General features: G+C 31.2%; 1 protein-coding gene and 1 long non-coding RNA gene across 2 annotated transcripts; both read right to left on the bottom strand.

The window, feature by feature from the left end:
- Positions 1–701: 701 nt before the first annotated feature.
- On the bottom strand, positions 702–1,262 carry LOC128283422 (DNA-directed RNA polymerase subunit beta-like). Its single transcript, XM_053020822.1, has one exon. It carries the CDS (start codon positions 1,260–1,262, stop codon positions 702–704), a length of 561 nt encoding a protein of 186 aa, XP_052876782.1.
- Positions 1,263–10,933: 9,671 nt separating this feature from the next.
- LOC128284331 (uncharacterized) lies at positions 10,934–13,390 on the bottom strand. Its single transcript, XR_008274738.1, has 3 exons — positions 13,260–13,390; positions 12,705–12,787; positions 10,934–11,289 (listed from the first exon to the last, which is right to left on the bottom strand). It is a non-coding gene; the product is annotated as an uncharacterized LOC128284331 (long non-coding RNA).
- Positions 13,391–14,281: the final 891 nt, after the last annotated feature.

Below are 14,281 nucleotides of genomic sequence, written 5' to 3'. Positions count from 1 at the left end.
ACAAAATTAAACATATTCTAGTATTACAGTTCACAGAATACGTTCACAATTCTGAGCTTCATGTTACTTTTCCCAAGAGACATGTCAGATCCAGGGCATCCCAATTCGATTGAATGGGATGACAGTTTCTCATTTCTAATTTGTAAAATAATAATTTCGATTAAATCACACATCGCAGTATACTAGACCCTCTAATTCTTTAAGAGGTTTGTCTAAAAGATTGGCGATATAATTAGGAAGACGTTTCAAATACCATACATGAGTTACTGGGCATGCCAGCTTTATGTATCCCATTTGATATCTTCGTATCTGAGAATCAACAAATTCAACTCCACATTGTTCACAGAATTTAGGGCCCTCCTTTTGATTTCCAATTACTCGATAATTTCCACAAGCGCAAATTCCACTTTTTATAGGTCCAAAAATTCTTTCACAAAATAATCCATTTTTTTTCGATTTATTGGTTTTGTAATGAAAAGTATAGGGTTTTGTCACCTCTCCAACGGTTTCTCCATTAGGTAGGATTTTCTTGGCCCAAGCTCTAATTTGTTGGGGAGAAACTGATCCAATTTGGAGTTGTTGATGTTTATATCGATCGATCATATAAGAAAAATTCTGATTCATTTCGATTAAGCTTCCTTCCTATTAATCTGGAAGTTCTTCTCAGAGACAAAGAAATGATTCAGTTCCAGAGCCAAAGATCATAACTCTCGGACGAGCAATCGAAAAGATTTTGGAGCATCTTCGGGTTTAGGTATTGTTCCTCCAATGATCATAGGCCCAAGTACTTCTTGGCGAGCTCTAGTATGATCAGATTTATAAGTAAGCATTTCTTGTAAAATATGAGCAACACCAAATCCCTTTAGAGCCCAAACCTCCATTTCTCCTACCTGATGTCCTCCTTGCTTGGACCTTCCTCTAAGTGGTTGTTGTGTAACAAATGCATAATGTCCACTGGAACGCCCATGTATTTTATCATTAACTTGATGAATTAATTTCAAGATATAAGGTTTTCCTATTTTAACAGGTTGCTCAAAGGAGCCTCCCGTTCTTCCATCAAATATTCTGCTTTTTCTTGGATATTCGGGTTCAAATACCCATGGATTCACTGTTTGCTTACTGGCTTGATATAATTTGAAAAGCACTAGTTTTCTGGAGGCCTCTTGTTCATATCTCTCATCAAATGATGCTATTCGATAATGTCTATCTAGAAGACTCCTTGCTAACCCAAGCGAGCATTCAAATAGTTGTCCTACATTCATTCGTGAAGGTACTCTTAATGGGTTGAAGACCATACTAAAGTTTTAAGCCGTAACACTAATAAATACTTCATGATTTCAAGTTTACTTTCTTATGGTTCTTTTAATGGAACCTAACACAAATATCAGCAATTAACTAATCTAACTCTTCAGCTTGAATTATTTCAACAAAAACTGAAGAAAGAAGCTTACTGATCTCCTTCGCAAGCTCACGGCAAGACAAAGGAAACGGGGATATTTTCTTTCTCTTTTTCTTAGCCATGGACGGTGGTGGAAGAAAGGAATGAGGGTTTTTTACCTCAATATTATAAAAAAAAAATTATACATCAAAATAGGTTGTCAGCCAGATTAATTACGAAAATGATATGTTTTTTTAGGTCGTGCCTACCTGACAGGCACAACCAATTTTTTTAATATTAAATTTTTTTCGTTTAAAAAATTATTATTATATTATTTTTTTAATATTTATATTAATATATATGTAAAATATGGGTTTTATACGGGTAAAAATACCGAAAAGGGTCGAGCTCGACAGTGAGCACAAGACACCCCTAACATCGCTTGCTTCCCCTGCATGCTGCCCATTTTTTCTCATGCATGAGTCTTATCACTCATGGGAAAAAAAAATTTTATGGGGGACCTTATAAGCATGGTCCCCCCCCCCCCATATTGAAGCAGCCACCGACTGTGAGAAAGAAAGGAGAGAAAGGAGAAGGAGAAGAAGAAGGAAGAAGAAGAAGAAAAAAAAAGGGTAATTGTAATACCCCATACCCATACCTGAGACCGGGATAGGATACAAGGCATTACCGAGATTTTCAGAATAATTTCAATTAATTTATATTACTTAGTATTCATTTTCATGTTTCATGTAACATCCTTTTTATATATTCAATTCAGAATATCATATAAAATACGATACAATACTTAAATTGTCATATTTACATGCTCATTCAGGATATACGAACCTACCTGACTAAATTGCAGAAGTACCAAGATTTAGGGGCATATTGGTAATTTACCATTTTCCCAAATTTCACCCAATCTTAAATTGATAATTTCATTCAATTTATTAATTTAGATAATAAAACAATTCATTCCCTTCAATTTAGTCATTGTTGACATTTTTACAAAATTTGCCCCCTAAAGTTTTACTTTTATTCAATTTAGTCCATGAGCTTAAAACATGCAAATTAGCCATGCTAACTGAATATTCTTATATATTTTCCTCCTCCTGCTCTCCATTCCACATCCTTAATGTATATAACACACTTGTAAGTAACATTATCTATAATTTTTATGATTTACTTTTATGGATATTCAAGCTATTCATCTGTGTCATAGTCACTAAATTATTTATATTTGGAGCTATAAAACTCCAAATTAAGATCCGCTAATTTTTCCTGAAATTAGACTCATATATCTTCTTACCATAAAATTTTAAGAATTTTTGGTTTAGCCAATAAGTACAGTTTATTCTTTAAATTTATCCCTATTCTGCTGTCTGATAGTTTAGACCCTTCTTCACTAAAAATTAATTATCTCACAGTAAAAAACTCGGATAATATTCCCGTTGATTTATCCTAAAAATAGACTCATTATGGGTTCTAAACATATAACATTAAGCCTCTAATTAAGTTTCTCCAATATTTGGTGATTTCCCAAAGTCAGAACAGGGGAACCCCAATTCATTCTGACCTTGTCTCACAAAATTATTTATATCTCATAATTTACAATTCAATTGCTTATACTGTTTCTTCTATAAGAAACTAGACTCAATAAGTTTTAATTTCATATTTTATTCATTCTCTAATTCAATTTTTACAGTTTTTGGTGATTTTTCAAACTTAGACTACTGCTGCTGTCCAAAATAGTCTTAGTGCAAAATGTTGATTTTCTACTTTTAATTTCAATTTAATCCTAACGAAATTCATTTACTTTTCTATCTTAATTCATAGTTTACTTCTACTAAATTTTTAACCAAACTTAGACATAATTATCTATTTCTCATCATAAAACCATAACTTTAAAATTCTTTCAATTTAGTCCTTAAAGCATAAAACTTATGAATCACTTTACAATTCAATCCTTATTTCATTTCTAACTTGAATTTCTATCAATTTAGCCCTTAATTCATCTTTTTGTTCAACTTAATCAACACATAAAAATTCATTAACTTCCTAACTTTTGATATAATTCATGTAGTATTCTTCTCTAGAATTCCATAAACATCAAAATTGCAAGAAAATGGATCAAATTGACTTACCTAGTAAAGCTTAAGGCTTCAAAAACCCCAATTTTCCTTTTATTTTTCTTTCCTTCCTTTCTTTCCCCTGTTTCGTCTCCTTCTCTGTTTCTTTTTTTCTCTTTTTCTTTTGTTTTACTTTATACATATATAATATATAATAACAATAATAATAATGACTTTATTAAATATCTACTTAATATCAAATATTTATTTTACACTTGGGCACACATATATTATTACATTTGTATTTCATCCTCACCGTACACTTTTTATTTTACATTTATTTATCATATAAATATATTATAATATAATTATTTATTTAATAAATATCTTTCACTAAATAATAAATATCCATTTAATATCAAATACATATATTACAAATGTATGCATTTTTATTAATACATTTGTACCAAATCATTACTATATACTTGTTTTTATTTAATCTATTCATCATATAATATCAATTTAATAATAATAAATACATTAATTATTTACTTAAATAATAAGTAAATACATACATGTATTACAAATGTATGTATAATACTTATTACACATGTATTTTATTTTTGTCATACACTTGGCACTCCTTTGGCTTATTTACTTATTTAGTCCTTTCAATTTCTTTATCCTATAATTAAACTTTCACACTTTATTCATTTTAATCCTTTTATCTAATTATCCTTTATTTAAGCTAATTTGCTTCATTAAACTTTAATTAATAACTCTCTTAACTTTGTAAATATTTTTAATAATTATTTACAAATCTATTTTTCAGAAACGGAGACCGAAAATGTACTTTTTCGATAACTGTAAAATTTGGGTCATTACAAGAATGTATTATTTTAGTAATTTATTATAAAATTATGGTGTTTTGTGAGTTTTAGTAATGTAAATTTTTAAAAAAATTGTATAATTATTTTGTTAGTAGTTTATGATTAGGTTATAAATTATTAGTTTTTTTGTATTTTGTTATAGTTATTTGTTTTGTTAATAATTTATGGGATTAGGTTACAAATTGTTAGTGTTTAGTGTATTAGTGTATTGTGATTTTTTATAATAATATATTTTAAAAAAAAAATTTATAGTTGATTTGGTTATATAAATTGTTAGTGTTTAGTAGTTTAGTGTATTAGTGTATTGTGATTTTTTAGTAATATATTTTAAAAAAATAATTTTATAGCTATTTTATTAGTAATTTAAGATTAGATTATATAAATTGTTAGTGTTTAGTGGCTTAGTATATTAGCGTATTGTAATTTTTTAGTAATATATTTAAAAAATATTTTTATAGCTATTTTATTAGTAATTTAAGATTAGGTTATATAAATTGTTAGTGTTTAGTGGTTTAGTGTATTAGTGTATTGTGATTTTTTTAGTAATATATTTTAAAAAATATTTTTATAGCTATTTTATTAGTAATTTAAGATTAGATTATATATTATTAGTGTTTAGTGGTTTAGTGTGTATTAGTGTATATTGTGATTTTTTTTAGTAATGTATTTAAAAAATAATTTTATAGTTATTTTGTGTTAGTATATGATTATAAATTGTTGGTGTTTATAGTTTAGTGTTTTGTGATTTTTAATGTAATTTTTATATAATGTAATTTTATATTATTATATATTTATTTGATAATTTTTATTAATTTATTAAAATGTTGATTAAATTTGTTGTTACATAATTTTATAGGTTATTTGGAAGTTCTTCTAATTAGGTATGTTTCTAGTTCTTTTTTTTTTTCGTTCGTATGTTTTTTATATTTAGATAGTTTATATGTTTTTAATTATATTATTATTGTTATCTAACATAAAAAATTTGTAGGTAAAAATGAGAAATTACGAGATATTTACTGTGTTTATTTCTAAAATTTGAAAAATTTATTGTATCTTTTGAAATAAGAAAAATGAATTCAATTTTTTTAATTTCAAATTTGTAACAAATGGGTTTTTGATTGATAATACAAATCACATATTAAGTACCATTAAGGAGATGGTAATAAAATTTTTATTTCATAATCATATTATTTGTTGAATTAAATTATATTGTATTAATTATATAGATAATATAATAATGTCAGGAGTCGTACCGCGTATTAAGAGGCCGTGTTAATAGTATAGGGTTTCAGCCAGATGAACGCCTAATACCATTCTTGAGTTAGCCGGGTTCGGATCAGTAGCATTGATCCGGACTTTTGATCTGCGATATGACTTGATTTCCGCTTTAGTTGAGCGATGGCATCCGGAGACCCACACATTTCATTTGCCGTGCAGGGAGTGCACCATCACCCTAGAAGAACGCGGTCACGGGCGTAAGTTCGATCTCCAAGCCGGCAACCCTTTGCTATGAATTACTTGGACGCTCGCTAAGTGAGGGGAAATTTGCCAGTTTGAGGTTGTCATGGCTAAAGGTGTAACGCCCCTAACCCGTATCCGCTGCCAGAATAGGGTTTCGGAGCATTACTATCACTTGCAAATCACTAAAAAAAAAATTCACTTAAATACTTATTAATTCAATGCATCAATAAATATATTACCATTCAATCAATGGCTTGGCACTTGCCTAAGCATCAACAACAACACTTGTTAGTGTACTTACACATATTTCATATAAATTCTTATTTTCTCAATATGTCATATTTGAATTTAATACTTGTCTTAACTTACATATTTTCCTTATGTTAACATATAAAAGATAATCTCATATGTACATGTCATGATACATATCATTCTCTTACCGTTTCTTTAATAACATATATCATTCATTTCATTATATCAACATTTCATGCACCATCATTTCCTTATATCTTAGGTATATTTATTTCGGTAATGGTTCGTATTAAACTTAACATAATTTAAATTCCATGTACCTATACTTATTTCATTTATCTATCTTATAAATTATTTCATACAACTATTTTGTACATTTATTTCCATATGACCAATTCCTGTAAACATTTCACATTACCATTTTGTATAACCAATTCATTTAACCATTTGTTATATTACCTGAATATTAGTTGTTCAACAGATATCTTGGCGTTTCTCTTCCACGATCTTATTTATCTTCGACATGATGCCATAGTGTCTTTCAACTATGGTCTTACTCATTTTCTGTCATGTTGCCATGGTATCATTCAACCATGGTCTTATTCATTGCCCTGTCACATTGCCATGGTATCTTTCAACCATGGTCTTACACATTTCATGTCACGTTGCCATGGTATCTTTCAACCATGGTCTTACACATTTCATATCAGGTTGCCATAGTATCTTTCAACCTTTCAACCATGGTCTTACACGTTTCATATCAATCTTCCATAAAAACACAGCAAACAACACATTTACTCTCATGGTAAAACCCTAGACTCTTCATCATTTTGCAAAATAATCCCTCTTATGAAAGCTTATGCTTTAGGGGTTCCAAAATACAAAAATCATCAAGCAAAGACATTAAAATCACTTACAAGCAAGGGAAATATGTTGCTGAAATTTTCCAGCTTCAAAACCCTTTCTTTGCTGCATATTTCGGTGAAGGGGAAGAGAAAAATGATAGCTTTTTCTTTTTCTTTTTTTTTTATTTGTTAATAATAAAACTATTTTGTCTAATTTTGACTTTTCAACTATTTTGTCTCCCATGGCCAGCCATCACACTTTCAATGGCCTAATTTCACTTTAAAGACCCCCAATTTAAGATACAAGGCAATTTAACACCTTTAGTTATTAAAACACAACTTTTACTTTTTACGCGATTTAGTCCTTTTTCGAAATTGGACTAGAAATCGCTAAAATTAATATACCAAAATTAACATGCACTTATAAAATCATATTATAACACATAAAATAATACTAAAATAATTTTCTCTGGCCTCGGAATAGTGGTCCCAAAACCACTGTTCCGATTAGGCCCAAAATCGGGCTGTTACATTTCTTCCCCCCTTTAGGGATTTTCGTCCCCGAAAATCTTACCAGAAAAAGTTGTTCTCTACTTTCACGAGTCACTTATATCGTTTTCTCACAACTTATAAAAAAACTCCGCACAAGCTCATACTCAAGATTTCCTATAGCTTTTCCATAGTTGAGGTATAAACCTCGGAGCTCAATTTGAAACACTGGAGACTGACATTCTTGGAACTATAAACTCAGAAACACACAACTTAGTCACATCTATTGAATAATATATCTGTACATACTAAAATAATCATGCAGACTTCCATCATCAATCTTTCACAATTCAACTTGCATCTCTCCTTTTCACGGAAATGAGAGACATCCCGATATGAAATTCATATGATCCTTTCTCATTTTCTTCCCACTGTCATCACTGACAATAATAATCTCGAATACATTTGATATTCAGCTTTACCCTATAGACAATTCGACATCCTTTGAACGAATAAACAAGATACTCTGTGAACTTTGTACTCAATTCTCTGTATACCCGAGTTTCTCGAGATCAAATCTTACTCAATTAATAGTAATAGAAACCAGAAATCAAATCCTCCCTGCAATTCCAAATTAAAAGTCGAATCATGTTGTACTTGTTTAATTTACCACTTATAGCCACATTTCTATACTCTAATCATCAACTGTTTAGAAACTTTACTAACATGAATCAAATGATTCCAATTTCATAGATGTGGTCTTTTTATTAATCAGGATAACTATACTTATAACATCTCTCGAACAAGAGAAATCCAACTAATATGTTTCCATAACATACTTTCAAGAATAAAACCCCATCATTTCTGACTGTACGACTACTTACCAAAGAACACGTAACGGTATTCTCGAACCAGAGAATAAACTTAAATGCACATAACTCAAATTTAATTTTGCAGAATAACCATTCTTTACCCCAGAAGTTTTAAAGAAATCTCGACACTGAAATCCCCACACTTCTATGGTCGAGCCAGAAGCTTAATCATAACAAATTCTAATATCGTAAGTCAAAGATTACTCGTAAAGATAAGCCAAGCTTGATAATTCTCGAAACAAGAACGAGAGAAAAGCCAATATAAGAAATTCCAAGATATAAAGACTACACTAGAAATCTGAGAATATAATCCAGAAGAAAATAATAAATATGATCCGAAAAATCCCTCAGAGAAAACCAGAAGGAAACTACTGTCTGTACGCTTTAGAATTTCTCATAATAGAGATAATATAATTCTCGCATATATAAACCATAATCAATAGAACATCAGAATAATCTCACATAGATTTTTTTTTTTTTTTACTATCAACTTCATTCCAATATATCAGAATAGAAATCTGAAGAGATGGGGAAAATGTCAATTATAACTAACTGGACCAATAGAGCTTTTCATCTAATATCACAGTCACTAGCATCCTTGTATGATAGAATTTCCATTCGAAAGGGATAACCATACGTATTCCCCAGAATTGAGGAAAACATAGAATACTCAGAAGAGAAAGATAACCATCACTTTTATTTGATTGAATCCGACATACTCAAACATCAGTGCAAGTTCGACATTATTCCTCTAACTAATTCTGTCTTCACTAATCCCATACTATTCCATTATTATACTTTTTAGTTTCACTTTTGCAAGCTTATGCAACATATCTCTCGAGAATCTCGTCGTATAACTCTATTCTGGTAAGGGGGCGAAGATTGTAAAGCCTCTAAACTTTTGACTCTCAAGCAAATACATATTCAACAACAATATAGCTTTACGCATATTGATTTAAACATTTCAAATTTCCAACTTGTTATGAACACATTTTCACATATCTCAGTAATACATGCAACTTTATTTCGTGCGAATATTAGCTAAACATAAGTGAATTTATCATAACTCAAACTTTCATTTCTTTTTTTCAAATTACCCTTAATGTTTTATCAAATTCCAATATTTAGTCTTAATCACTTACCAATATTTATCAAATTGGAGAACGTCTTATGGTTTTGAGTACATCGTGTACTTGATGCCATAGTTCAACTATGGTCTTGTACTAGCTCTCATCCATCTCAGATCGATCTTGTGTCCCGCATGTGTCTTACATCGACACATGTAACCGTGCTGACGCATGTCCCAGACATGTCTACACTAGCACATCTCGTAGCCGACGCATGTCCCAGACATGTCTGACATTGGCTAACATCTCGAGGCCGATACATGTCCTAGACATGTCTTACATTGGTTCTCATACTGTGGCTGATGCATGTCCCAGACATGTCTTACACTAGCCCTCGTCTCAATGCCGATGCCATGTCCCATACATGGTCTTACACTGGCACACAAATCTCATGTATTGCCATGGTCCAACCATGGTCTTTTCCGTCAATTCATTAGTGAACGATCGTACTCATTCCCTGTGTTCCACCCAATTTGATCTTTCATTACAACTTTCATGCTATTGTGACATTTATGATTCTGTAATTGAGATTATAAAGCATACAATTACTGCATCTTGACTTCATCAATCTAGACATAAATGTCAACCTCATGTATATACTGATTATTAATCATGCAATAAAAGCATTCATACATACAGTCTGTCATTTCAAGCAAATTTCTTTCTTTTCCTAAACACTTGGCCAAATCAAGTTGGACATTTAACATCGTATGAATACTAACATGCATAAAAGCGTTTTTTCACAACTTAACTGTGTTTTACTCCACTATTTCACATTCTTTATCTCAAGAGTATCACATAATGAAAACTAGTTAAAAATCATGGATTTCTTTTCATACCTTTCCCAATTTTCAGCATATCATAAGCATGATTCAATAATCTCAACCTTACTCTTATCTCTATCAAGATTTACTCGGTTGGAACTCATTCCTGTCTTAATCAACAGTTTTGTTAGGGCCGAAAGATATCACACTATCACGAGTAATACTATGGCATGTATAGCTAGACTCTCTTACGTTAGGTTAGCCCGAGAACCGACTAAACCATGCTCTGATACCACTATATGTAACACCCCTCGCCCGCATCTGACGACGGGACGGGGTTCGAGGTGCTACCTGACTTTTACTAACACTTTCATACAAAACAGGGCCATGAAATCTCAAATAGTTAAAAACTTTTCTTTTCACATACAATCTGTCCCATATACGAGCTTACGAGGCCCAAAACATACATCTGGAGTGGTTCGGGACCCAATCGAGAACTCATGAAAAACTTAAAAAAATCTCTTGCGTTAAGGCTTCACACGCCCATGTGCTCAGGCCGTGTGGCCAGAAATAGGCTAATCATTAAGCCTTTTATCACTCTCACACCATATGCATAGATACATACTTATCCAATAACATACAACGTGACATAAATGAGCTCTTAAACATCTACAAACATGTTATGCTCAAGTTATTTTCTTATGCAATAAATATTATAGAATTTGCCTATATCATTACCACATACTAGGCATAACTATCATTACATCACAAACCATTCATGAAGCATTATTAACTATTTACCAATCACTTAATCCTGCATTAGTTACTAGATCATCAATGAATCTCAATTCAATCTCTAGGCATACATGTTGTAAGCCACATCACAAGAAATAATAACATAAATGCATAAGAATAATCATATGGGCCCATAACGATATTAGCCGACATAGGCCAATTTACATAACTAATACTACCTTAATAACAAGCCAATGCCTTTGGCTAAATCATAGTATTACATACTCACATTAAAACCCTATACATGCCATAGACTCGAATCACTTGAGTTTACTTACTCCGATAACGTTAACTCGATAGGGTGATAATATCTCTGACGGCCTCCAACCCGAGCTAACCTGGAAACTCTAAAAAAAATAGGAAAGAAGGGGGGTAAGCTTTCGCTTAGTAAGTTCATATGAAAACAATAAGCAACTCATTAACTTGTTTTATCAATGTTTACAACATATTCTCAAGTTCACTACAAGTCGTCTTCCGAGCAACAGTTACTAAATTATTTATATCTGAGCTACTGAAACTACGAATTAAGTTCCGTTAATTTTCCTGAAACTAGACTTATTTTCCTTTCTTCCATAAAATTTCCAGAATTTTGGTTAAGCCAAACAGTACAGTTTATTAGTTAAAGTCTCCCTGCTTGTGGTATGACCACTCGACCCTGTGCACTACAAACCAAATTTCTCCTCAGAAAAATTCCAACGACCATGCCGTTTATTTCCCATAAAAATAGACTCAATAAGGAATCTATGCATAATTGTTTTACAATTTTTGGTGAATTTCTAAAGTTAGAACAGGGGATCTCGAATTCATTCAGACCCTGTTTCAAAAGAATTCAAATATCACACAATATGGAATTCTTTTTCTTCCCCTGTTTCTTTCATGTGTAAATAGACTCATTGAGCTTTAATCCCATATTTTATTCTGCCTCTAACTTATTTTTCACTATTTTTAGTGTATTTTCAAAGTTACACTACTGCTGTAACTCAAATCTGTCAAGGCTAAATTACTCATTCATGATCATTGTTCACAAAATTAATACAACATCGTTTGTATAATCATCATCGAGACATTTATATCACATTTTCATTTACCATCTTACCATATTGTTGTTATGTCGAGTTTTCAACCCGAGGGTTAAGTACATACCTGTTCAAAGTATCCATTTCACAACATTTACCAATACGCCCCTTTCATCTCGAGTATTCCTCCATTTGAGTAGAATTTTACCCGTTGAACACATCGGAATATAATTTAGATACATGGAAAGTTTGCACATAAGTGCCACATATGTAGCCAAGCTACCATGTAACCCGCCCATAAGTGAACTCGGACTCAACTCAACGAGCTCGGGCGTTCGCATCCATAAGTGAACTCAGACTCAACTCAACAAGCTCGGATGCCTAGTTACATCTCACGAACTCAGACTCAACTCAACGAGTTCGAACATTCGCATCCATAAGTGAACTTGGACTCAACTCAACGAGTTCAGATGCTCAACCATCCTAGTGACATGTCACTTGTATCCTAATCTATTCCTAAGGTTCAAACGGGATTTTCCTCGAACACATATCCTTGCCATCTTCCGTAAAATACCGAAACCAATACTCGGTAGCACTTTATATTTAACAGATAATACACATAACTTGCATTTTATTCGAAAATAACCACAAAGCATATATTTCATGATAAAAATCAGCATATCATATATTTAACATCAATAACTTAAAAATAACAATTATGCTACATTATTTACACATGAACTTACCTCGATACCACAAAGGTGAAAAGACATACTCGTCCATAAATCGATTTCTTTCCGTTCTAGGTCCAAATCTCAATTTTCATCATCTATAACATCACATTTAGCCTACCAATCAGTCAAAATATTCATATGGGTCTAAAAATTATATTTTTACAAATTTTCATTTTGACCCCTAAACTTTTGCATATTTTCACTTTTGCCCCAATGCTCGTAAATTAATTTTTATCACATTTCTTTACTCCTTGAGTCTAGATGAACCATTTTCATAACTATAGCAACTCATAATTTCAACTATTTTACACATTTACAACTCATTTTACAACTTAGCAATTTACCCCCTTTTAAGGTATTTTCATGCAATTTCTTTCACAAAAGTTGTTTATTAGACAACTAGGACTCATAATCTTCCATAAAAACACAGAAAACAACACATTTACTCTCATGGCAAAACCCTAGACTCTTCATCATTTTGCAAAATAATCCCCTCTTATGAAAGCTTATGCTTTAGGGGTTCCAAAAATACAAAAATCATCAAGCAAAGACATTAAAATCACTTACAAGCAAGGGAAATATGTTGCTGAAATTTTCCAGCTTCAAAACCCTTTCTTTGCTGCATATTTCGGTGAAGGGGAAGAGAAAAATGATAGCTTTTTCTTTCTCTTTTTCTTTTATTTGTTAATAATAAAACTATTTTGTATAATTTTGACTTTTCAACTATTTTGTCTCCCATGTCCGGCCATCACACTTTCAATGGCCTAATTTCACTTTAAAGACCCCCAATTTAAGATACAAGGCAATTTAACACCTTTAGGTATTAAAACACAACTTTTACTTTTTACGCGATTTAGTCCTTTTTCGAAATTGGACTAGAAATCGCTAAAATTAATATACCAAAATTAACATGCACTTATAAAATCATATTATAACACATAAAATAATACTAAAATAATTTTATCTGGCCTCAGAATAGTGGTCCCAAAACCACTGTTCCGATTAGGCCCAAAATCGGGCTGTTACATTTCTGACATTTTTACAAAATTGCCCATAAAGTTTTACTTTTATTCAATTTAGTCCCTAAGCCTAAAACATGCAAATTAGCCATGCTAGATGAATATTCATACATATTTTCCTCCTCCTCCTCTCCATTCCACATCCTTAACTTATATAACATGCAACAAGTAACATTATCAATAATTTCACTATTTACTTATATGTACATTCAAAACTGTCCATTTGCGTCATAGTCACTAAATTATTTATATATTAAGCTAAAGAACTCAAAATTAAGATTTGTTAATTTTTCCTGAAACTAGACTCACATGTCTTCTTACCATACAATTTTCATAATTTTTGGTTTATCCAATTAGTACAGTTTATTCATTAAACTCTCCCCTGTTTTGCTATTTGATAGTTCTGACCACTCTTCACTAAAGTTTAATTATCTCTTTAAACAGAATTCAAATGATGTTATAATTTGTTTCTTATAAAAATAGACTCATTAAGGAATTTAACCATGTAAATTATGTAACAAAATTATTTTTTATAATTTTTAGTGATTTTTCCAAGTCAGAATAAGGGAT

The sequence above is a fragment of the Gossypium arboreum genome, chromosome 11 (genome assembly GCF_025698485.1).
Source record: "Gossypium arboreum isolate Shixiya-1 chromosome 11, ASM2569848v2, whole genome shotgun sequence".
Classification (NCBI taxonomy): Eukaryota; Viridiplantae; Streptophyta; class Magnoliopsida; order Malvales; family Malvaceae; genus Gossypium; species Gossypium arboreum.
This window is presented reverse-complemented; position numbering and strand designations above follow the sequence as displayed.